Genomic DNA, 26,637 nt, shown 5'->3' with positions numbered 1-26,637 from the left:
TTTACAGGAAAATAAAGAAATACAACAGAATTTTAAAAACTATAATATGAACACTAATGACCAATGTGCAAAAGACAAATTGTGTAAATAAAAAATCCTGAGAACGTGAGTTGTAGAGTCTTTGAAAGTGAGTGCGTCAGTTGTGTAGCCTTAGAGGTGTTTGCAGATTAGTAGTACAAAGCAATATAGAGCAGACTTAGAAAGTCTGACATAAAAGCACAAAATACTTGATAGATCAGGTCGAAGCTGTAGAAGAAGAGAAAGAAATTTGATGAATTTTGTCAAAAAAATCATGGATTTGAAGTGTTAACTCTGTTTTTTCCTCTCCACAGACCCCACCTTATCTATTGAGTACTTCTAGCAATCTCCGCTTATACTTTCAAAGAAGGGAACTTGGTTTCACTGCATCACAAATTTATTAAAAAGTACTGATGATTTTGGACATTTCTCCACCCTAAAATGAGAAGCTCTATTCCTGAAAAATGCTTAAATTTTATTTGTTATTTTATCTGCATTTCAGGTGCATCAGTTCTGGTAGACAAAGGCCTGATCCAGCATTTTCTCCCAAGGTGCCAGAGCCTAAAATATCAATGTTAGGCAATGGGGCAGTCTAGTTGTAACTGTTCAAGTGATCCTGAGGCAAATGGTTTAGTGGAAGTCCCAAGTGTCTGGCACTTGAGCCCGTTAGTTAGGGTATAAGGTATAGCAACAAAGTGGTTAAGTGGATGAGCAACCAAAGTTCTGGACCCTGATCCAGGGACAGCAGATCGAAGACCTTTGTGACAGCTTAAAACATTCAGTACATCAGGCTGCTATTTACTGAGTACATCTCAGTGTTTAGGGCATATGCTGGAGATATGTTATATAGCAACTATTAATTTCAACAGCAACCAGTCCTCAGATCTAAATGTGGACTGTAGATGCAATTTAAAATGCAGCTCAGAACAATAATCTTTCTAGAGCTGCAGACTGAGGTCGATTTCAAATCAGGAAACATCTCATTCACCTGCGATGTCTGCATATGCATGAATGCAGCTCAGAGACAGTGGTGATTAACACTCAATTTGGGTGTGTTGGTGCAAAGATCTAGGTGCTTGAAAATTATGTGCAACACAGGAAACACTAAGAATGGATTGTAACTATAGAAATTGTCCTGCTGGCACCTTTGATCTTTAACATATAAAAATGTGATGTAATGTTGGGTCAGGGAGCCTCTCCCCAAATTGACTACAAATGCTGTTAGCTTGCATGTGCCCAATGAAGACTTTTACATCATCAGATGTTGTGTCTCTGATGACTTTCGTTGACAGTCACAACACTGGCATTCAAAACCATTGTCCCCTCAGTACTACCCATGGTTAAGGCATTGGACTAGCAACCTGAAGGTCGGAGTTCGAGCCTTGGCTGTGGCAACGTGTTGTGTCCTTGAGCAAGGCACTTAATCACACACTGCTCTGCGACAACACTGGTGCCAAGCTGTACGGGTCCTAATGCCCTTCCCTTGGACAACATTAGTGTCGTGAAGAGGGGAGACTTGCAGCATGGGCAACTGCTGGTCTTCCATACAACCTTGCCCAGGCCCGCGCCCTGGAAAGTGAAGACTTTCCGGGCGCAGATCCATTGTCTCGCGAGACTAACGGATGCCTTTACTTTACTCACCAACAAACTTCAAAACTTGGGCTTCTGTACATTCTTCTGCATCTGAGTCATTGACTTCCTTATCGGGAGACCACAGTTACTGCAGATCGATAATAATATCTCTTCCTCATTGACAATCAACAGAGGCTCACCTCACAGGTACATGTTTAGCCCAATGCTCTCTCTACATCTGTGACTGCGTGGTTAGGTACAGCTCAAACGCCATTGATAAATTCTCTGGTGCCACATTTGTTTCTGGCAGAATCTCAGATGCTGATGAAGAGGCATACAGGAGTGAGACAGATCACCTGGTTGAATGGTGTTGTAACAACAGTTTCACACTCAATGTCAGCAGTGATTGATGACTTCAAGGAGGGGAAGATGAGAGAATCCACACCAGCCCTCACTGAGAAATCAGAATTTGGAGGCAATTCAATGCAGAACTGAGGCGAGGCAAGCAGAGAAGCTGCAGATTCAAGGCAGAGTTCAGGCCCAAAAGTGAGGAAAGACCCGGGGTTTGATCAATTTCAGTGCCGAGTGAATTGGAAAGGGTGGGTACAGGCTGAATTCAGGCAGCGGGACTTAGGCCCGAGAGCACATCAAACCAGCAGGGCCCAGGTCTAAGATTCAGGAACAACCCAAGGTTTGTACAATTTAAATGCCGGGCCAGATTGAAAAGATCAGGGTGCCAGGGGCAGGCTGCTCCATGAGGTTTTCTCATCTCTGCACTGAACTGAGGCCGTGGCCTGGACTTACTTTCATGATCTTCAGTTCTGACCTGTTCACTTTTGTTTGTATGAGTTGTTTTTCCTCTCTCTGGGCATCGGGTGTTTGACAATCTTCTTTTAGTTTAATGGGTTCTATTGGGTTTCTTTGCTTTGTGGCTGCCTGTAAGGAGATGAATCTCAAGGTTGTATAAATATACATACCGTAAATTCTGGTGTATAAGCCGAGAATTTGGCCCTAAATTTTAGGGGTCGGCTTATACAGAGGGTGCCAACTTTGGAAAAACGAATACACGGAAGACAGGTCGTATTTATTGGCTGTTTTTGAGTCAAGTACAAAAGAAAATACAAAATGCTTATGAAAGCTACACAAAAGAAAAGATCTACAAAACACATTCTGCTTCTCAATTTACTTGTTTACTTTCCCGCTGGAGTGAATGACTGTTTTCCAGACATCATCCATTCATTCCACTGTCGACGCATGAATTCTTTGAATGGTTTGCTTAAACTCACATCTAGTGGCTGGAGCACGGATGTCAAACCACCCGGGATGACTGCGATGTCTGTATTTTCAGTTTTCAATGCTGCTTTTGTCTCACCTGACAAGTGCACTTTGAACATGTCCTGGACAAGCAGCGACTTTTCCTTCCTGAAATCTTCGGGACGTCGATGCCACACCCCCTTAACCCACTTCAAGCAACCCGCTTCGTCCATCCAGCCACGTTCTTGAATGTAAACAACACCCCACAGGAATTTTTCTTTCTTTGGGAATGTCTTCCTCTTAAAAATCACCATCAGTGGTAGTTTGGTCTCATCAGCCATACACGTTAACACGACAGTAAAATGTTGCTTCTCGTGTCCAGTTGTTTTGACAAGGACTGTTTTCTCCCCCTTCTGACAGTGCAGTTGCCAGCAAAATCAAATAACATTGGTGTCTCGTCCACGTTACCAATCAGTGAGAGCGGGTAAGAATGAGTTTTTCGATGCTTGATTACAAATGATTGGAAGGCCGTAATCTTATTCTCAAGGTCGCTCAGCAACTTCTGAGCAATCTTTGTTTTTTGTCTCAACACAAGGTCACATCTATTCATAAATCGAGTCCACCAACATCGCGTGGCTTTGAAATTTTCGCTGACCTCACTGTGTTTTTCAACCCATTTCAACGCTTGAACTCGAATCATTTCTCTGATAACAATGTATCCAGACGATCGCTGATGATTCACCCAATCTAAAACTTTTTCTTCCAGTTCTGGCCACTGACATGTTTTCCCGCGGTTTGCACAGTTCGCCTTTGGCATTTCCCTCAGCGTGTCCTCTGCCTTTCTCAACTCTCTCACTTGTTTCTCATTTACAGTAAACTCCTTAGCAGCTGCAGAACTATTTGTTCCTTTAGCAAAATCAACAACCTTCAGCTTGAAGCCAGCATCATATCGCATTCGTTTTAATCTTTTGTACATGGTGGTCGCAAACTCAATACTGAGTACACGTACTGATCCCGCCACCCCATGTTATGTTTTAACGAGATTACAATGGGTGCTAAATGGTTTCACGGGGGTTACATTTCAGAGGATTCTTTACCATTGGGAACCTAATCCAAAACTTCCCTCCCTGATTTATTTATTAAGAATTCGCTTATAATGCTCTACAATGTGTAGGCCTATTTTCTTAGCAGGTACTGTTTCACAAAATTTCCAGGTTTTGGATCCGGCAAAGCTGAGTACTGGCATGTGAGATCTTGTGATCTTTTCTGGTTAAATCAAAAACCTCTACAAAAGGGGTCGGCTTATACAAAGGTAACATGAAAAAGTCATTTTTTTAACCTTGAAAATGGGGGGGGGGGGGGGTGTCAGCTTATACACCAGAATTTACAGTACTTCGATAATAACTGTACTTTGAACAGTAGTGGAAAGGGTGAGAAGCTTCAAGATCTAGCAGTCAACATCTCAGAAGATCTATCCTGGGCCCAACACATTAATGCAATCAAGAAGGCAGCACATCAGTGGCTCTGCTTCACTATGAGTTTGAGAAAATTTGATATGTCACCAGAGGCTCGTGCAAACAAGGTAAAGAGTTCTTAAAGTGAGACCATCGGTGGTGGAATCACCAGAATGAGTGTATGCCCATTAGTTCAAGAGGGCAGTAACTGCTCTTGAACCTGGTAGTGAGAGTCCTGAGGCTCTTGTAACTTCCACCTGGTGGTAGCAGCGAGAAAAAAGCATGGTCTTGATGGTGAGGATCTCTGATGACTGGTGCTGCTTTTCTACGACAACGTTTTATGTAGATGTGCTCAATGGCTGGGAGGGTTTTACCTGTGATGTACAGGGCCAAATCCACTACATTTTGCAGTATTTTCTGCTCAAAGGCAATAGCATAACAGGCCATAATGCAGCCAGTCAGCATACTTTCCACCACACTTCTATAGAAGTTTGCCAAGGTTTCTGATGACAAGCTGACTCTCCACAGACTCCTGAGGAAGTAGAGGCATCGTCACGCTTTCTTTGCAATTATATTTATATGATGGGTCTAAGACAAGTCCTTGGAGATAGTGACACCTAGGAATTTAAAGTTACTGATCCTTGCTATCTCTGACGATCACTGGCTCATGGACCTCTGGTTTCCATCTCCTGAACTGTACAATCAGTTTCTTGTTGAGTGAGAGGTTGTTGTTATGACACCACTCAGCCAGATTTTCAATATCACTCCAGTATGCGGATTCATCACCACCTTCGATACGGCTCACAACAGTGGTGTCATCAGTAAACATGAATATGTTCGTGTATGGAACCTAGTGTGGGAGCTCCAAAGAAAAGCAAAGATGCTGCAGAGAGTTGTAGACACAGCCAGCTCCATAACGGGATCAACCTTCCCCACCATCAAAGGCATCTTCAATAGTCAGTACCTCAAAAAGAGAGCATATTGATCATTAAGGGACCGTCACCACCCTCCAACATGCCCTCTTCTCATTACTAACACCAGGGAGGAGGCACAGGTGCCTGAAGACACACACTCAAGTTTAAGGAACAGATACAATGCTTATAAAAATAACACCACCCCCCCTTGGAAGTTTTCATGTTTTATTGTTTTACAACATTGAATCACAATGGATTTTATTTGGCTTTTTTGACACTGATCAACAGAAAAGGACTCTTTTGTGTCAAAGTAAAAACAGATCTCTACAAAGTGATCTAAATTAATTACAGATAAAAAAAGAAAATAATTGACTGCATAAGTATTCACCCCCTTCAAATCAGTATTCAGTAGATGCATCTTTGGCAACAAATACAGCCTTGAGTCTGTGTGGATAGGTTTCTATCAGCTTTGCACATCTGGACACTGTAATTTTTCCCCATTCTTCTTTACAAAACTGCTCAAGCTGTCAGATTGCAAGGGGATTGTGAGTGAACAGCGCTTTTTAAGTCCAGCCACAAATTCTCAATTGGACTGAGGTCTGGACCTTGACATGGCCACTTCAGGACACGAACTTTGTTTTTAAGCTATTCCTGAGTAGCTTTGGCTTTATGCTTGGGGTCATTGTGTTGCTGGAAAACAAATCTCCCAAGTTTCAGTTCTGCAGCAGACTGCATCAGATTTTCCTCCTGGATTTCCCTGTGTTTGCTGCATTCATTTTAACCTCTACTTTCACAAGTCTTCCAGGTCCTACTGCAGTGAAGCATCCCCACAGCATGATGCAGCCACCACCATGCATCATGGTAGGGATGGTGTGTTTTTGATGATGTGTGGTGTTTGGTCTGATGGCGAAAAAGCTCAATTTTGATTTCAGCAGGCCATAGAACCTTCTTCCAGTTGACTTCAGAGTCTCCCACATGCCTTCTGGCAAACTCTAGCTGAGATTTCATGTGAGTTTTTTTCAACAGTGGCTTTCTCTTTGCCACTCTCCCATAAAGCTGTGATGAAGCACCCAGGCAACAGTGGTTGTATGCAAAGTCTCTCTCATCTCAGCCACTGAAGCTTGTAACTCCTCTGGAGTTGTCATAGGTCTCATGGTGGCCTCTCTCACTAGTCCCCTTCTTGCACAGTCACTCAGTTTTTGAGGTCGCCCTGCTGAAGGCAAGATTTACAGCTGTGCCATTTTCTTTCTCTATCTTGACTGACTTAACTGTATTCCAAAGGATAATCAGTGACTTGGAAATTTTCTTGTATCCATCTCCTAACTTATGCTTTTCAATAACCTTTTCGTGGAGTTGCTTGGAGTGTTCTTTTCTCATCATGGTGTAGTTTTGTCCAGGATACTGACTCACCAGCAGTTGGATGTGTACTTTTACTATACTCAATTGAAACACCTTGACTGCACACAGGTCTCCAAAAACAGATCTCCATTAACTAATTATGTGACTTCTAAAACAAATTGGTTGCACCAGTGATCTGGTGTGTCATATTAAAGGGGGTGAATATTTAAGCAATCAATTACTTTGTGTTTTATATTTGTGATTAATTTCAATCACTTTGTAGAGATCTGTTTTCACTTTGACACAAAAGAGTTTTTTTCTGTTGATCGGTGTCAAAAAAGCCAAATTAAATCTACTGTGATTCAATGTTGTAAGACAATAAAACATAAAAACCCCCAAGGTGGGGTGAAAACTTTTTATAGGCACTGTACTTCCCCTCTGCCACCAGATTTCTGAACGGTCCATGAACCCCTCACTATTCCTCTTTAGCACTATTTATTTTTGTGATTCATAGCAATTTTTATGCCACAAAACAACAAATTTCACAACATACATGAATGATAATAAACCTAATTCTGATTCTGATCATTTAAATTGAAATAATTAAATAAAATCTGGAATTTAAGTAACAACTATCCTCAGTAACAGTAAAATGACTGGGATGTGCTGACCACTTGCCATACCTTGGGAGCCAGCTCTCAGTGAAGGCAAACATCAGTGATGATGTTCACTGTCATCTTTAATGTGCCTATATTATAATACTAATAATTTGGACTATTGAAGAAAATGACATTTGAGGATCAAGTTATCAGAACAAGCACAAAACATGTTGTCTGCTGTGCAGTAGTGTTCCCTGCCCTCCTTTATGCTTCTGAGACATACAACTGGCATCTCAATTAACTTGAAGATACCGCCAATGTTGTTTCTGCAAAACTTTCCAAGTTCAGTGCAAGGACAAATGAACCAACATCAGTGTCCTTTTATCGGCCAACATGCCCAGCACTGACGCCCTACCTACACACAGTTACATCGGACAGACCACATTGTTGTTCATGTCTGATAGTAGACTCCTGATTCAAATGCTATAATCCAAATTGTTAAGGGAAGAGATGTTCAGACAGAATTCATGATTGAGGAAATGCAGTGTGCAGTAGTGTGGCTAGTGTCTCACAGTCTCAGCAACTCAGGTTGAGTCCAGACCACTGGTGATCTCTGTACGGAGTTTGCACATTCTCCTTAAGATGATGTGGGTTTTGTCTGGGTACTCTGGATTCCTCCCACATCCCAGAGATTATAGGAGAATTATTCACCGTACTGGAGTCAGAGGGAAATGGGGATGGGCAGCTAATAATGCCAGTGATGTCCATACCCTGCAAATGAACAAACAAACAAATAGAAGGGAGGCTGAAAATCTGGCTGAGGTGCCATAACCACAGCCTCTTACTCAATGTCAGAAAGACCAAGGAGCTGGTTATTGACTTCAGGAAGAGGAAACCAGAGGTCCACAAGCCAGTCCTCATCGAAGGATCAGTGGCAGAGAGGGTCAGCAACTTTAAATTCCTCGGTGTTGTTATTTCAGAGGACCTGTCCTGGGCCCAGCATGTAAATGCAATAACAAAGAAAGCACAGCAGCACTTCTACTTCCTTAAGAGTTTGCGGAGATTCAGTATGACAAGCAAAACTTTGATAAGTTTCTGCAGGTACGTAGTGGAGAGTATATTGACTGGTTGCATCACAGCCTGGTATGGAAATACCACAGCCCTTGAACAGAAAATCCTACCAAGAATTGTGGGTACGGCCAGGTCCATCACAGGTAAAGCACCTCCCCCCACCACTGAGTGCACCCAGTGCCCTTGAATGGAAAATCCCATAAAATGTAGCGGATATTGCCAAGTGCATCACAGGTGAAGCCCTCCTCACCACTGAGGTCATCTACATGAAATACTGTCACAGCAAAGCAGCATCCATCATCATGACCCCCCACCACCCAGGACATGCTCCCTTCTCACTGCTGCCTTCAGTAAGGAGGTACAGGGACCTCAGGGCTCGCACCACAAGGCTTATGAACAGTAATTACCCCTCAACCATTAGGCTCTTGAACCAAAGAAGATAACTTCACTTGCCCCATCATTGAAATGTTTTGACAACCTATAGACTCACTTTCAAGGACTCTGCATCTCATGTTCTTGATACTTATTGCTTATTTATTTATTATTATTACTATTTATCTATTTTTTGTATTTGCAGAATTTGCTGTTTTCTGCACTCTGGTTCAACACCCAAGTTGGACAGTCTTTTATTGATTCTGTTATGGTTATTATTCTATAGATTTGTTGAGTATGCCCACAAGAAAATGAATCTCAGGGTTGTATATGTACTTTGATAATAAATTACTTTGAACTTTGAGAGTTTTGGATATGAAGTGAGGAGCCAGATTTGATGTAGGTCTAAAGCTCTGGAGACAGGGAATGAGGTGTGTTGAACATGGCACAGACTTTTGCAATAATGGAACTAGCACATGTCTGTACCTTGCGATGTGAACCAATAGAAGACAGATTAAACTTCTTTCCAACATGCAGAATTAGCCCACATGGATATGCATCATAACCAAACGAGAACAAAGCATTATAAATAATTCACCTGTTTCAAGAGGTCTGAAGAAACCCTGTAAGACGTGTCTGTCAGGAAACTGCACTCTCAATACAACCTGTTAGTTCAAAGATAAAAAAAAATGAAATCAAAGTAAAAATGATTTATTTAGCAACATGAAAGAAAAAAAGATTTGAGTAATACTGTGGCATTTTTCTGTAAGCTTTTGATCCAAGTCACTATCTTGATGTTTTCATGTATTTGAGGTACTCCCATGCAGTCCTTTATATGTGAATAAGCCAGTGCAATTCAGATCTGTCACTCTATTCAAAGCAATGATCAAAGTGTGGTTGGTTTTCAGTCAGGGAAGAACCCCAACTAATTCCCCAGATCTGGTCGAGAGCAGTTTTCAAAACCAGGCTGACAAACAAAACATTTCAAAGTTGCACAGCGATTCATGTCAAACAGGCAAAGATAAAGACAATGCAGCTCCTGCTCATCTCTCCAACCCTAGTTTTGGCCAATGTGTGTCCTTAAAGTCAGTGAAGGAAGGCTGTAGAATAGACTAGTGAAGGACAATGCTAAGGAGATAGGTCATAAGACAATAATCCTTAAAAGAATAAAAATAAGGAAATTACTAAGAGGAACACATTTTTTTAGATACATTTTCCTGATGAAGGGTCTTGGTTCAAAACATAGGCTCTTTATTCCTCGCTATGGATGCTGCTTAACCTGTTGAGTTCCTGCAGTATTTTGTGTGTGTTGTTCTGGAATTCCAGCATCTGCAGAGTCTCTCGTGTACGTATATTTTAGCTTTTTTTGTGCATTTAGTGATTGAGACACAGCAAAGAGTGTAAAAAAAATACAGCCACAGTAAGTTTATTTAAACACGCACTTCACATAAAAGATAATTTTCTCCCTTTCTCCAGATTTGATGTCTTTAATCCACAAATTGATGGGTGACCCCCAGGGTAATGATACTCTAATATTGCCAATCTTTTAACTTCTAACAAAGATCAATTTTAGTTTGGATGCAATGTTTAAAACATCATTCTAAATTCATGTCTGCTTGCAACTTTAAATTGCATACTGTTCCTAAAATTATTTAATTTTACCAAATTATTGAACTACTGTGAATGTTTTTATATGAGGATTAAACATGTTTTGCAAATATGATTAGTCGCAGTGGCTTATCCACAACCTTCAGCAGAAAACTTCAAAGTAATTTAGCAAAGGGTCTGGAATATCAGTGGAACATTACAACTGATACCATTTCAATCTGGCCTGAAGCATTCCACAAAGAACGTTCTCCATGATATCAAACAGACTGGACCGTGTATAACCATGCTTAAACATAGAACCAACAATTCTATTTTTAACCAGATGTTTGCTTTAGTACATTTTAAACTTCATTATTTAATCACCTTTGACAAAGTATACTCCATTCATCTATTTGGTAACAGGATAAAATTGTCAATATTACCATTCAAATACTGTTACTGAGCTTGGATAAATTAATGGTTCAGCTTCTTTCAGCAACTTGAACACTGATAAAACAAAGTGGCTGAGAGGAACAAAAGCTTTTGTTAAGGGCAAAACTAATGAGATCGTCCAAGGAAGATGGGATCACTTAAAAGTTACAGTTATATGAAAGAAATAGCAAAAGCACTTCATAATTTTTTTTTAAAAAGAAAATGTGACTGTATGACAAGATAAAGTGAGATGAACAGACAATGCTGCCACAATTTCCCTATGCATTCTGCATTTGGTTATGTAATCAGGACTAAAAGGTGCCAGGTAGTATATATCATAATGCAATGTTTTAAAATAGAATCCATGGCACATGGTGACAGTGCAGTTTTCACAAAAATATCCATTGGTCAAAAATCTCTTTCGTTGTGCTGGGGAAGTTACAATGTCATGATGATATACAAGATTTTCTTCTTTGGCGACTGCATTGAAGTTGCGAGCATAAATATTCCACTGGGAGGAAAAGGAATAAAACTTATTTCTATGGTAAATTGCTACCTGCAAGGAGTTGAATTCAAACTGACTAGAAGAATGAATGTATGAGCCTTAATATGAATTTGCACTAAAAGGTTATTAGAATATGAATCGCTTCACTCCAATGATGCTCTACTAAGTTTGTCAGTCATTTACATGGTGTGGCATTATCTGGCAAGATCAATATTAATTCCTTTTTAAAAAACTAACCCTCAATTAATGGTAGTTATTTACAGCAATGAGATACTACTATCCTTCAGAAAACAGGACATTCACCAACCTTAGGATAACGTTCCGTCTTTTCCTTCATTTGAGATTCTCTCATAGATTTTGTTAATAATGGAGCCTCTTCATAAAATTGCCTAAGTAAATGGAAGCAATGAAAATCATATTAAGAAATACATTAATATTAACTCTGTCTTGTTAAGATTCAGGCAGCACAGAAAGGAGATTTTAACATGCCAACACGCTGGAGGAACTCAGCAGGTCGGGCAGCATCCATTGAACCGAACAGTCAACATTTCGGGCCGAGACCCTTCGTCAGGGCTGAAGAGGGAGGGGGCAGGGGCCCTATAAAGAAGGTGGGGGGAGGGTGGCAAGGAGAAGGCTGGTAGGTACCAGGTGAAAAACCAGTAAGGGGAAAGATAAAGGGGTGGGGGAGGGGAGGCAGGGAGGTGATAGGCAGGAAAGGTGAAGAAGGAATAGCGGAAAACACAATGGGTAGTAGAATGAGGGAGATGAGGTGATAGGCAGCTGGGGGAGGGGGCAGAGTGACATAGGGATAAGGGAAGGGAGGGGGAGGGAATTACCGAAAGTTAGAGAATTCAATGTTCATGCCAAGGGGCTGGAGACTACCCAGACAGTATATGAGGTGTTGCTCCTCCAACTTGAGTTTGGCCTCATCACGGCAGTAGATGAAGCCATGTATGGACATATCCAAATGGGAATGTGAAGCAGAGTTGAAGTGGGTGGCAACCGGGAGATCCTGTCTGTTGTGGCGGATGGAGCGGAGGTGCTTGACGAAGCAGTCCCCCAATCTGCGTCGGGTTTCACCGATGTAGAAGAGGCTCCAGCTGCCTATCACCTCCCTCATGGTTCCGCCTCCTTCTACTACCCATTGCGCTTTCCCCTATTCCTTCTTCACCTTTCCTGCCTATCCCCTCCCTGCCTTCCCCTCCACCCCTTGATCTTTCCCCTTACTGGTTTTTCACAGTCTTCTCCTTCCCACCCTCCTCCCACCTTCTTTCTTCCCCCTCCCCGTCAGTCCTGATGAAGGGTCTCGGCCCGAAACGTTGACTGTTCGTTTCCACGGGTGCTGCCTGACCTGCTGAGATCCTCCAGCATGTTGTGCGTGTTGCTTTGACCCCAGCGTCTGCAGAGTATTTTGTGTTTAACATGCCAGTCTGGTCCCAACTATACCTCTTCTATAAGTAAGCGCTCAGAGAAAGAAATTTCTATTTTTGGGATACAATTATGCACACAGTAGAAAACTAAAATTAGTCATTGCAATTTTGAATGTATTGATATTAAAGTCATATGTTCATTCAGAAATCATACATCAACCTCAATCAATATTTTGGGACCAGCATCTCAGGCTAAGAAGTGGCTTTGATCTCTTATATGTTGAAAATGTTGCAATGATGAAACAATACGTTCTGGATATGTCTATTGAATGTAATGCATTTTATCTCTCCTTTCATCTACTAAGGTTGTTGAAAGTTAATGAACAGTTCAAACCTGGACTGCTTCTCGTTGTCCTATTGACCTGTGTGTACCTAATGCACAACTACAACTTCTACAATGGGATAGATTTTTTCAGATCTAAATCTGAGTATTTGTGGCTTATTATCTGTCCAAACGCTGACAGAAATAGTGCAGATACACTCTTTTAAACATTTAAGCAACACAAACATGCTCACTCAGAATATAAAACTGTTTGATGGAGCCCAAGATCAGCCTTTGTACCGTTGATGAATACTACTGTAAAGTTAACTTAAAGCGTTTCTCTCAGTAACACAATCTTGTGTCAAAGAAAAATTCTTTTATAGTTCATTAAAGTCATGCTGTTCAAATATTGGGATGCCAGGCCTAATCTTTTCAGCAATGCATGCGATCAATCATAATCATCAAAGGTGATTTCCATTTCACATCTAATCTTTGAGACGCAATTTGGAACTGCCTAAATATTATGGCATTCTAGAGCAGGGCACAGAATAAAATCACAGACACAAAATGCTGAGGAAACCAGTGGGTCAGGAATCATCCATGAGGGGAATGAACAGTTGACATTTTGGGTTTGAGCTCTTCATCAGGTCTCACCGCTGAAGGGTCTCAGCCTGAAACATATGGTTTACATGGATTCTGCTGTATTTATTTTCCTGTAATTGACTGCAAATAAATGAATATCAAGGTAGTATATGGTGACATACACATATTTTGATAATAAATTACTTTGAAACATCAGCTGTTCATTTCCCTCCACAGATGCCGCCTGACCTGCTGAGTTCCTCCAGCATTAAGAATTGCTTAAAAATTCTATCATCTGCAGAATCTTTTGTGTCTGCATATAATAGAACCAGAGATTCCTTTGGGTGAATTCTAATATACAGTAACTGAGAAGCTGAGGATATTTATATATCCGTAACAGATACTCAGAACGAGTTACTTTTTGGACCTAATCAAAATGTTCAAATTATATAAAAGCATAGCACAACTTATTATACAGGTAAGTATTGCATTGATCTACTGGGAACAATGAGAAAATGACTGAAAATTGTTGGGTGAACGATTAGCTTTTGTTGTACTGCAGATCATGGCTTTTATTAGGCTCTTTGCTATTGCCTGCTTGATGAGTGGAGGGCGCTGATGCATTTCTTGCTGAAATAAATGGAGGAAGGGGAGGGACATTGCTTGTGCGTGGGAGTGGGAATGAGGAGGCTTTAGGATTCTAACACTTTTACTGTCACTCATTCTTTGGGGCACTCTTCTGTTTTTGTGGATGTCTGCGAAGAACAAGAGTTTCAGGATGTACAGAATATTGTATACATTTCCTTGACATTAAATGAAACTATCGAACTATTGAATTTTTCTTCTTTTGATGAATAAATAATGGCAGGATACCAGGAATATTGCCAGTGCTCCTCTTCCAAATGGTGCCATCTCAGAGGGCAGACAAGACCTCATCTCATAACTTGGCTGACAGTGCAACGAAGAGGCACCTCTACAGCAGGATTTGAAACCACTCAACCTTCGAATTCAGAGACAAGAGCGCAATACCACAACACAGTTAAGGCTAACAACATGATTAATTCAGATCAGCACTGGTGTGGCAGACTATAATTTACGGAAGCTTGTTGGTGAAGAGCTTAGTCAGCATTGTCTGAAGGATCATTTTCACTGGTAACAAGCTGTATGTGCTTGGTGGGCGGGAAGAGGAAGTCAAAGTCAAGTTTATTGTCATACTCACATGTAAGCAGAGATGCAATGAAAAACTTACTTGCAGCAGCATCACAGTCACATAGCATCTTATAAGCAGCATTTACAAGAAAAACATAATACAAACATAAATTATATGACTTTTTTTTACATGAAACAGAAATATAATTAAAACAAAAAATATGACCATTTTAGTGCAAAGTGATCATAGTAGTCACAGTGTCACTGAACTGTGGTAGTGACTAGGGTTTTGCTGGTTGGCACAAGAACTGAATGGCTTGAAGGGAAGTAGTTGTTCTTGAACCTAATTGTGTTGGACTTTAGGCTTTTGTTTCTCATCCCCAATGGTAGCTATGAAAAGATGGCCTGGTCTGGATGGTGGGATCTATAGTCCCTTTTCTTCTGCTGTTAACATCAATTAGAGCTGGGACTAAAATTGCTTGCTCCAGGCTTCTCTTTGAGTAGATTTGGTCAATCTCATCTCCTAGCCACCTTCTCCAATTCTGATTGGGAACCACATGTACAATCCATAATGCTGGTGCTTGGCATTATGTAGTGACAAAACACGTTTATTCCTCATACTAGATTGTTAAAATTCAGTGGGCTGGATCACTCTGATTACTGGCTAATGGTTCTGTAGATGAGCAATAGTTAGCTGCAGATCACTTATCCATATCTCTCTCATATTTCTGCAAACGCTTACAACAGTGCTGAAGTGTGGTATGCACATGAGGTAAGATGCTGGCATACCTGACTTCTCATTCCATCCCTGGAATAGTACATAGATGGAACAATTCGCACAACCCCATTAAAATTAATGTTTTGAATTAACTCATACAAGGCCTCTACTGCCATGATGAGGCTAAACTCTGGTTGGAGGAGCAACACCTCATATACCGTCTAGGCAGTCTCCAGCCTCTTGGTATGAACATAGAATTCTCCAACTTCTGGTAATTCCCTCCCCCTCCCTTCCCCTATCCCTTTGTCACTCTGCCCCCTCCCCCAGCTGCCTATCACCTCCCTCATGGTTCCACCTCCTTCCACTACCCATTGTGCTTTCCCCTATTCCTTCTTCACCTTTCCTGCCTATCACCTCCCCCATCTTTCCCCTTACTGGTTTTTCACCTGGAACCTACCAGCCTTCTCCTTCCCACCCTCCCCCCACCTTCTTTATAGGGCCTCTGCCCCTTCCCACTTCAGTCCTGACGAAGGGTTCCGGCCCGAAACATTGACTGATTGTTTCCATGGATGCTGCCCGACCTGCTGAGTTCCTCCAGTGTGTTGTGAGGTTGAATGATTGTACGTGTCCTTATCAAAATTTATTTGCATTTTATGACATCTCCGAAATATTTAGCACAAGATGCCAGCAGGCAGTCTGTAGGCAGAGCACGAACTCCACCCGCTGCAGCTTGCTTGCTCCACTTCCAGCATTAGCTCCAGTTAGGATGGCAGCAGGTCATGGGAGCTAGGGAGTTTGGGAAAGAAAACAGCGATGTCTTAAAACAGTGTCATACAGCACTACATCATAGACACGGGCCCTTCACCCCATCTAGTCCATGCCAAACTATTACTCTGCCTAATCCCTAAAGTCTGCTGGACCACAATCCTTCCATACCCTTCCCATCCATGTATCTATCCAAATTTCTCTTATGCAATGGAACCCACATTGAAACTCATGTCACACTTGCACTACTCTCTGAATGAAGTTGTTTCCCACCTAGGTTCTCCTGAAATATTTCACTTTTCATCCTTAACATCTAGTTCTAGTCCCATCCAACCTCAATGGAAAAAGCCTCCTTGCATTTACCCTGTCTATACCTCTCCTAATTTTGTATACCTCTATCAGATCTCTCCTCATTCTCCTACCCTCCAGGTAAAGTCCTAACCTATTTAACCTTTCTCTATAACTTAGGGTTCCGACAACATCCTTGTAAAATATTTCAGTGACATATTGACATTATGAAAGAATGCTGGCAGTGTTGAGATGCATGAAATCGGAAAAATCCCTGCGGCCTGACCAGATATGTTCTAGGTGGTGTGGGAAGGCAGCGAAAAAATTGCAGGGACCCTGTCAGAGATTTTGGTATTGGAAGACTGGACAGTAGATAACACTGTGCCTGTACTTAAGAAGGATTATAAGGGCAAGCTAACAAACTGCAAACCACTTGACCATAGATGTCCTCCACACTTGTAGATATCCTACAATGAAACTTGTGTGATCTGGTCCATTTCATGGTCATTAATCCCAACAATGGGAACTTGTTATGCACTGATACCAATTAGCTGATGATTTCTCCATGTTCTGCAGCAACCAAACTTCAAAAGTACTCAATGCACTTTGAGGCATTCTAAAATGGTGCATGATGTGTACTCTATTCCACAAACTACATGGGAAAACAGGAAGATACAAGGGCAGTGAATAGGCATAAAAAGAACTCTCTGAAATTAAGAAAATTCAAATGCAACAGCCTGTTGTATTGCAAGAAAAATAGCAACTGCAGAAACAGAAAGAAAGGTGGCAAAACTCAACAGATCAGGCAGCATTTGTGGTGAGAAAAACAAAGTTTGACATTTCAGGTTCACGACCTTCTAATCAGAAAAATTATATGGGGTGCATGATTTTATAATTGTATTAAGTAATTAGCTGTTGTAAACTACATTTATACATGTTGGTCATTTGACTTTTCTTTTAAGAGAAGCTCTTTGAAGGGATCTATAAAGCTGCATAAAAATGAATCATGGGGTTATATGTGGTGACATTTTATGTACTTTGAACTGAGTTTAAAAATCCTGAAATCTCAGCTTTTACATATTTCAGTTTGAAAATACTGAATGAGCTTGATTTGAGATTGTGCATCACAGGGATATCAATGGAGTGAGAAATTACAGGTGGCTAAGGTAATGATCTTTTCACACAAAAACATTGTGGACTTCCATCATCTAACAATTGGTAAAAGAATGAAGTGAAGAAAATTTCTGGATATTGAAAATATTTGCTCATTCCTCCTTCATCAAAATCCTAGTAGAGATCACAAGAGTAAAAGATTACAATGACCACATTTTCGATCATCTGATATTTATTCGGCTCTTGATAAAAATAGCAAATTGATTCAGAGGAAAAGATTGTCCTTTGAGAGGAGATGGAGTAGAATTGACTACACTCACAGGAGTTCGGAGGAATGAGAAATGAGGATTTACTGAATCCTAAAAGGCGCTTATAAGATGTCGGGGTGTCCTGGTGGGGGGGGAGGGTATAGGGTGTAGGAAGGGGCTTGCTTGACCGTTGTTGTGTCTGTTTTGTTGTATGTTTGCTGCATATTGTTCTGCTAAACACTGTCGATGTACTACGGTGGTGCTGGAAGGATGGGGAGATATAGCTGCTCCTAGCACATCCTCAGACTGTGCAAATGATGCATTTCACTGCATGTTTCGATGTACATGTGACTAATAAATCTAATCTTGAATCTTGAACACTTACAGTCTCCTCAGCCTAAATAGTACAAAAAGGGTATTATTTCGCTGTAGGAGGTCTGCCACTAAGGATTGTCAATCTATAGAATTCTCTGTCTCAAAAGGCTGTGAGTGCTCAGTAATTGAGTATAGTCAAAGCCAAGACTGATGAAATTTTGGTGAACAAGGGAATGGGAGGAGATGGGAATCAGAAAAATAGACAAAGTATGGGATTAACTATGATGATACAAAATGGCAGAGTGCAGAAGGCTAGAAGGGGTTTCTGGTCTTCTTACATATTAAACTCAATAATGACTGTTAAAAATCACCGCCCTGTAGCAAGTACAATTCACAAACTCTTTTGTGGTTCTCATCCTGTTTAATCTTCCCTGTTTACATAGCACAACAGAATGCTGATATGCATGTAATTAATGTAAACTCTGTTTACAACTTCAGTCTGGCTGAGATGTTTTCCAACCTTGGGAAATGTGCAAAATGAACCCCAGAATAACATGTGAGACTGAAATCCAGCAACAGACTTTGTGTTAAATATTAACAGCCATCACAGGTTCAGGGTAAATACTCTTCTGAAAGCCAGTATGATAATATTACTATCTCTTTTTAAATTTTATTTATCACAGTACTGAGCAAGTCTTAGGCATATATATATATATATATATATATATATAGCTAGGGCGCCTAAGACTTTTGCACAGTACTATAGTAAAATAAAAACAAATTTCACGACATATGTGAGTGATGATAAACCTAATTCTGATATGGGTCTATATTGTGGACTGAGAGTGGAAGGAGCAGGGAGAGGGGAATCATGGTTGGGAAAAGGGGGAAGGGAGAGATAGGAGCAAGAAGCAACAGAGACATTCTGTAATGATCAATAAACCAATTACTTGGATCAAACAACCTTGCCTGGTGTCTCAGAGCTGGGTGGTGCCAAATTGTTCCTGAAAATACAGTACTGTGCAAAAGTCTTAGGCACATATTTATAGCTAGGATGTCAAAGTCTTTTGCACAGTACTGGAGCAGACAGCGAGTTTGTAGATCTGGCACAAGCAAAGAATGTTGGGAATGGCGAGGGTGGAGCACCATGGGAAGAGTGTGGGACAGTTGGCAGAGACAGAGTGTCAGGGGTGGGGGGGGGGAGGGTTGGCATGGGTCCAGACAGACCAAGCCCTGAGACAATAGGCAAATTCATTTGATTCCAAACAATTGGTTTATCAATCATTACAGAATGTCTCTTTGGTGCTTCCCACTCCCTCCCCTCTCCCTTCCCCTTTTTCCAACCATGATTCCCCTCTCCTTGTCCCCTTCCTACTCTCAGTCCACAATAGAGACCCATATCAGAATAAGATTTATTATCACACATATTTGTCATGAAATTTGATAGTTTTGTGGCAGCAGTACAGTGCAATACATAAAATTATTACAGTACTATACAAAGGTCTTAGCCACCCTAACTATATACTGTATTGTTATATTTCCACAATTTTCTTTTGCTCATTGGATGTTTATCTGTCTTAGTGTGTAATTTTTCATTAATTCCATTGTGCTTCTTTCTATCTACTGTGAATGCCAGCAAGAAACTGAATCAGTTAAGTATATGGTGACATATATGTACTTTGATAATAAATTTACTTTGAACTTTGAGTTACAGCACAGTAACAGGCCCAATGAGCCCACATTGCCTGATTACACCCATGTGACCAATTAATCTGCTGAACGTCTCACAGTTATTTTCCAATGAAGAGTGTGTCATTTTTACACCTGAAATTAATTAAGCACAGAAGGTGAGTCTTTCAATTGTTTCACTATTGCATTGTCTTCCTCATTGGATGAATGTCTGAGCAATGTTATCTGAAGGGGCTTTTACTTTTACGCAAGGTACAATTGCTTTGCCTGCACAACAGTGTAGATAGTAGGTAGGCAAAGAAAGGATTACCTTTCACTTTTTAGTTGAGCAAACCGTTTTCTAACATCATCGACTGTTACTTGAAAGAATTCATCAGGTAGTTCTTCAAAATCAGGTGACTCTTGGCTTTTGTTATCCAAATGGTAAACAAGTGCCTCTCTGTCAATGGGCTTGAAAGAAAAAGAAACAAGTTCAGTGAAATCCTAACTATAATGGTGGAGGTGAAATGGTATCACCCTTCAATCTCTGCAGATTCAGTAGAGGAAGCAGGTATAAATATTATTAATTTACATGAAAATTAGGCTGGCTGCCATAACTTCATTTTTTAACAACAGACTTAGACTTGAAGGATTGCTACTTAATCTATGTATCACATTAGATCAAGCACTCTCAATCACAGAAGGCTCAACTGAGGATGTACTTATTGAGGTAGTTGGTAAAATTCCATCTTCCGCAGAACATACTGGTGCAATTCTACATTGCCATCATGGAGAGCATCCTCATATCCACCTTTACTGTCTGGTCTGGTGCAGCACCCTCTCACAATACACAAAAACTACAGCAAATTGTCAAGTCAGCAGAAGAGGTCATTGGCTGCCGTTTACCATCACTGCAGGAATTCTGTGTATCCAGGACAAAGAAGCGGGCACAGACACTACCCACCCGGCAAACTGCCTTTTCCAAAAGCTCCCTTCTGGAAAACACTATAAGGCTATTACAACAAAAACTTCACACCATCTTAAAAATTTCAAACTCCTGGCAGTTAATCTGACCAACCATTCTAGTTAGCCCAACTCCAACCCCTCCCATACCTATTTACCCATCACTACACTACACTGTAAACACTTTAAACCACCTTCTATAATGCTGTTTACATTGTAAATACTTGTGTTTTTATGCATTTAAGCACATTTTATTCCATATCAGTATTCTAACCTCTAACTTTACTTTTTACATAATTCTTTTTTCTTTGTAATTGTCGACTGTTGCTTTTCATTTCATGTCGCACCCTGACCAACACATCACAGCAAGTTTCTAATGCATGTAAATGTACGGTATTTGACCATAAAGCTGATCCTGGATAAACCCACAACCAACTCCAGAAAGCTGGGTACATGATTTGGGTTGATATTTCTGTGCAATATTGAGGGAGAGGGGAGTCATTCCATTTCCTAGGAGATATTAAACCCAAATACTTTCTGTGCTAAGGTGGGCGATGAGGAATAGAAATCTCCTAAACCTTCCCAATATCCATAATGCATGCAACACCACTAAAAGTGTGTGAACACGCTGTGTCCATACAACAGAATTTCTCATGCTGCAAGTGACTTTTCTTCAAAATGTATTCATGGGCTTTGACTACTGAGATTATGAAAGATGTTAAGCATGTTAAGTCTGTGTGGCTAGGCATAGCTCAAATACCAGCTACAAATTTGCTGACGATACAACCATTGTTGGCAGAATCTCAGATGGTGATGAGAGGGCGTACAGGAGTGAGATATGCCAACTAGTGGAGTGGTGCCGCAGCAACAACCTGGCACTCAACGTCAGTAAGATGAAAGAGCTGATTGTGGACTTCAGGAAGGGTGAGATTAAGGAACACATACCAATCCTCATAGAGGGATCAGAAGTGGAGAGAGTGAGCAGCTTCAAGTTCCTCAGTGTCAAGATCTCTGAAGATCTAACCTGGTCCCAACATATTGATCTAGTCATGAAGAAGGCAAGACAGCAGCTATACTTTATTAGGAGTTTGAAGAGATTTGACATGTCAACAAATACACTCAAAAACTTCTATAGTTGTACCATGGAGAGCATTCTGACAGGCTGCATCACTGTCTGGTATGGAGGGGCTACTGTACAGGGCCGAAAAAACTACAGAAGGTTGTAAATCTAGTCAGCTCCATCTTGGGCACTAGCCTACAAAGTACTCAGGACATCCTTAGGGAGCAGTGTCCCAGAAAGGCAGCATCCATTATTAAGGACCTCCAGCACTCAGGGCATGTCCTTTTCTCACTGTTACCATCAGGTAGGAGATACAGAAGCCTGAAGGCACACACTGAGCGAGTCAGGAACAGCTTCTTTCCCTCTGCCATCTGATTCCTAAATGGACATTGAAGCTTTGGACACGACCTCAATTTTTTAAAATATGCAGTATTTCTGTTTTTGCACATTAAAAAAAAATCTATTCAATATACATAATTGATTTACTTGTTTATTTATTATGTTTTATTTTATTTATTATTATTATTATTATTTTCCTCTCTCTCTGCTAGATTATGTATTGCATTGAACTGCTGCTGCTAAGTTAACAAATTTCACGTCACATGCCGGTGATAATAAACCTGATTTTGATTCTGATTCAGCAGTACATGGTTAAAACGTCAAATATTCACCCTTGGTTTCATTTACACTGCTTGATATTCCTTTCAACTTTTAAACTACCTTTGCTTTCCCTTCAAGTTTCTGATATCTGCATTTATACCTACTTTTCTTTCACTCACAATTCAAAGTTCAAATTCCAAATCGGGAAAAATCATCGAAATTTGAAGATTCACTGTGAAATTACTAAAACAGAGGAGCCATGTCAGAATACTTCAAAATAACTAAATTCAACCTGTCAGTATTGAACTCTTTCAATGTTGTGGTATTCAAATTAAATGTTACCAGAGGAATAACATTACATAAGAATCAGACACCCGGATGATAATGTCAAGCCAGCCTTTGTACTGTACACTACGCTATTTACCACGTAATTCACAGAACTCATTTTTGGATTTGATACTTGAGATGCTGAAATGTACAAGCCCTGAGGAAGGGTCTTCAACATGAAATTTTAACACTTTTTCTCTCCAGAGATGCTGCCTGACCTATCCGAGTATCCGTGTGTCACCCCCCTCACCAGGATCTACCCATCACGTGCCAGCTCTTGCTTCACACCTTCCCTCCACCTTCCTTATCGAGATGAAGGGTCTCAATCTGAAATGACGACCGACCATTTCTCTCCAGAGATGCTGCCTGACCCACTGAGCTTCTTGTTTGTTGCTCCAGACTTCTAGCATCGGCAGTCTCTGGCGTCTCCTATGTCACTTCCACCAATCACCTCCCAGCTTCTGATATCATTCCACCTCTGCTCCCTCCCTCATCTGCCTGTTTCCCCACTCATCTGGATCCACGTACCACCTGCCAGCGCTTGCTCCTTTCCCTCTACCTTTTTATATTAACTACCTCCCCTCTTTCCTTGCAATCCAAATGGAGGATCTCAGCTAAAGTCTCAAGAATCAGGTTTAATGTCACTGGCATACATCATGAAATTTGTTGACTTTGCAGCAGTAATACATAATAACAGATAAAATTGTGGATTGCAGTATGTATAGTTAAATTAAATAACTCATGAAAAATAGAAATTTAAAAAGTAGTGAGATAGTGTTCATGGGTTCAATCAGATGGCAGATGGCAGATGGGAAGGAGCTGTTCCTGAACCGTTGAGTGTGTGCCTTCAGGCTCCTGTACCTCCTTCCTGATGGTAGGAATGAGAAGAAGGCACGACCTGGGTTACAGGGGTCCTTAATGAAGGACAACACTTTTTTGAGGCATTTCTCCTTGAAGATGTTCCGTATTCCAGGGAGGATAGTGCCCGTGACGGAAATGACTAATTTACTCCTTTTACAACTCTCTGAGGCCTGTTTTGATTCTGTGCAGTAGCACGCCCACCCCATACCAGACGATGATGCAGCCAGTTAGAATGCTCTCCATTTCAATTATCCATTTCCCTAAATGGCGCTTGACCCACTGAGCTCTTCCAGCATTTTGCGCATTGCTGCTAAGTACCTCCATTAACCTTCGCTTCATTGCTTTCACATTATTTTCCTTGTTTAAGTTACAAATTTCTTTGTTTGCTGGAACTCAATGGAATAAATAAAACATTTACTTTCAAAAATGGGAGCGTAGTGGTTAGCACAACACTTTACAGTACCAGCAACCCAGGTTCAATTCCCGCCACCGCCTGTAAGGTGTTTGTACATTCTCCGCGTGGGTTTCCTCCGGGTGCTCTGGTTTCCTCCCATAGTCTGAAGACCTACTGGTCGGGGGGGGGCGGTTTGCTGGCTGTAAGGACTTATTCCACGCTGTATTTCAATAAATAAATAAACAGAAATCAATACATAAACAGACTTGTCTACTCATCTAAGTTCCCATTTCCAGCTGAAAGCAATTTTCAAGTGCACTTAAATATAATCGCAGTTTTTATGGATACTTAAAAATGCCATATGCCAATCAGTGGATAGGCATGTTTTGATATTTTTTTTAAAACAGATGTATTAATCTGTCTGGGCATGAGCAGCTAAAATTCTCTCAGCAGACCTTCATTGTAGATGAGTCTGACTAGGTCTCACCTGACAAATAATCAGAATGATTTTACCTTGCACTGTTCCAAACATTACACAAAAACACAGAGTCAATGTTATGATTTGAAAAACGTCAAGGCTCACACAGAGTGGTGGGTGTGTGGAACGTGCTGCCAGGGGTGGTGGTAGAGATAGATACAATAGTGGTATGTAAGAGACTCTGTCCTGATGAAGGGCCTCGGCCCGAAACATCAACTATACCGCCTGGCCTGCTGAGTTCCTCCAGCATTTTGTGTGTGTTGCTAAGAGATTCCTGGATAGGCACATGGATGATAGAAAAATGGAGGGCTATGTAGGAGGGAAAGGTTAGTTTGATCTTAAAGGTCGGCATAACATCAATGTTAAAAGCTTGGCACAGCATAAAGAGTCAAAGGGCCTGTACTGTGCTATAACGTTCTAAGTTCTATGTCTGTCAAGCTTTTTTGTTACAACAGTAGTCATAGTCATACTTTATTGATCCCAGGGGAAACTGGTTTTCGTTACAGTTGCACCATAAATAATAAATAGTAATAAAACCATAAATAGTTAAATAGTAATATGTAAACTATTTATGCAGGAAATAAGTCCAGGACCAGCCTATTGGCTCAGGGTGTCTGACCCTCCAAGGGAGGAGTTGTAAAGTTTGATGGCCACAGGCAGGAATGACTTCCTATGACGCTCAGTGTTGCATCTCGGTGGAATGAGTCTCTGGCTGAATGTACTCCTGTGCCCAACCAGTACATTATGTAGTGGATGGGAGACATTGTCCAAGATGGCATGCAACTTGGACAGCATCCTCTTTCCAGACACCACCGTCAAAGAGAGTTTGTTTTGAAGTATCACATTGCAGTCAGTACTTTCAAGTGTTACATTTTTGAATTATTGGGGCAAATTCAAATCAATTTATATATTCAGAGATAAATAAACTCCACACATCATTGAGCTAAAATCTCAAATCTAAATAGAATTGAGCTGGAAGCATCCCAAATAAAACTTAATTGAAAATGAATCCTGATTTGGAATTAATCCCCGCAATATCCCTGAGATAGCTTCAAGATTATTTATCACGTGCACATCAAAATATACTGTGAAATTTGCGTTTACAACCAATACACCTGAGGGTGTGCTGGGTGTTGTGTTTTCAATATTGCAGTAATATTTAAGTGGGGGGGGGGCCTGCCGTGCCCTTTTCAGGGCAACTCGTCCACCTTTGGTCCCCACCTGGCACTCAGCTCTCACCTGTGGCTCCAAGCAGCTGTAATATGCGCAGCGTCCACACCCCGGTAAACCGTCTCGGCAGACGGGCCAAACCAGGTGAGGGTGGCCGACGGGTCTTCGACCCTCGGTGAGGTAGGGGATCTGCCTATCCCAGCGTGTGAAGTCTGGCCCTAGTGGATTGAGTGGAGGAGACCAAATACTGGTCCAACGGTCAGGAAGGCAGGCCCAGCAGGCGTTGTGGAGCGCTAAGAGCACGACAAGACACTTAGACGTCCTGGTCATCCACTGCAGCAGGAGAGGTCTCCAGCCGTAACGGTAGTCCGTGCCACTGGATCAAGGTCTCTTCTGCCGAGAGAGTGGGATTGTCCCTGTGCAACAGCTGTTCCACTTAAAACTCCATCACGCACAGGTTTCTAAAGTGTCTTCTTCGGATCCAAGGGACTACCAATAATATTTAAGTAACCCAGTGTATATATATTGGCTGATTAAGCATTCTTGTTCATTTAGATAATTCATTACAGGTTATATGTATCAATACGTGAATTGCATACACTATGACACTACCACGCGATAAGTGCTTCCCTCGGCTAAAGTAAACACCAAGTTAGACTCACATTTGGACTCCTGTGCCTTCTTTTGAACTAGTTTTATATACTGAAGCTACAAAACATAACATTGCGGGCAGCCGGCAAGTGTTGCCACGCACTCTGATGTCAACAGAACACAGAAGACAACGAACAATAAAAAAAATGAGAAACACATTCTGTTCTTGATGTTCTTTTCTTTTTTGTTGCTGGTGCCACTCTTTTTTTGCACTACTTCATGTAATTTTTAAAAACTATTTTTACTGTAATTCTCGCTTTTTATGTACTGCACAGCATCGCTGCCGCAAAACAAAAAAAAAATCTCATGATATATGTCAGAGATATTAAACCTGATTCTGATTCCCCTTAGTAAGAGCATCTAGAAATAGTTGGCAAAGTTTCAGAATAAGCAACCGCCAATTTCAGACAGAAGTGAGGAGGAATTTCATCTCTTAAAGATCTGTGGATCTTGGATGGAGACTGACAGATATTAAAACC

General features: G+C 41.0%; 1 protein-coding gene across 1 annotated transcript in view; it reads right to left on the bottom strand.

Moving 5' to 3' along the window:
• aspscr1 (ASPSCR1 tether for SLC2A4, UBX domain containing) overlaps nt 1-26,637 on the bottom strand; it is a 313,012-nt gene that overhangs the window by 126,306 nt on the left and 160,069 nt on the right. Inside the window, exons 9-11 of the mRNA XM_063030554.1 lie at nt 19,986-20,125; nt 11,424-11,505; nt 9,191-9,257 (exon numbers count right to left, since the gene is read on the bottom strand). Of these exons, the coding sequence (XP_062886624.1) occupies nt 9,191-9,257; nt 11,424-11,505; nt 19,986-20,125 (289 nt within the window). The remainder of the gene's footprint in view (nt 1-9,190; nt 9,258-11,423; nt 11,506-19,985; nt 20,126-26,637) is intronic.

The sequence above is a fragment of the Mobula hypostoma genome, chromosome 22 (assembly GCF_963921235.1).
Source record: "Mobula hypostoma chromosome 22, sMobHyp1.1, whole genome shotgun sequence".
Taxonomy (NCBI): domain Eukaryota; kingdom Metazoa; phylum Chordata; class Chondrichthyes; order Myliobatiformes; family Myliobatidae; genus Mobula; species Mobula hypostoma.
This window is presented reverse-complemented; position numbering and strand designations above follow the sequence as displayed.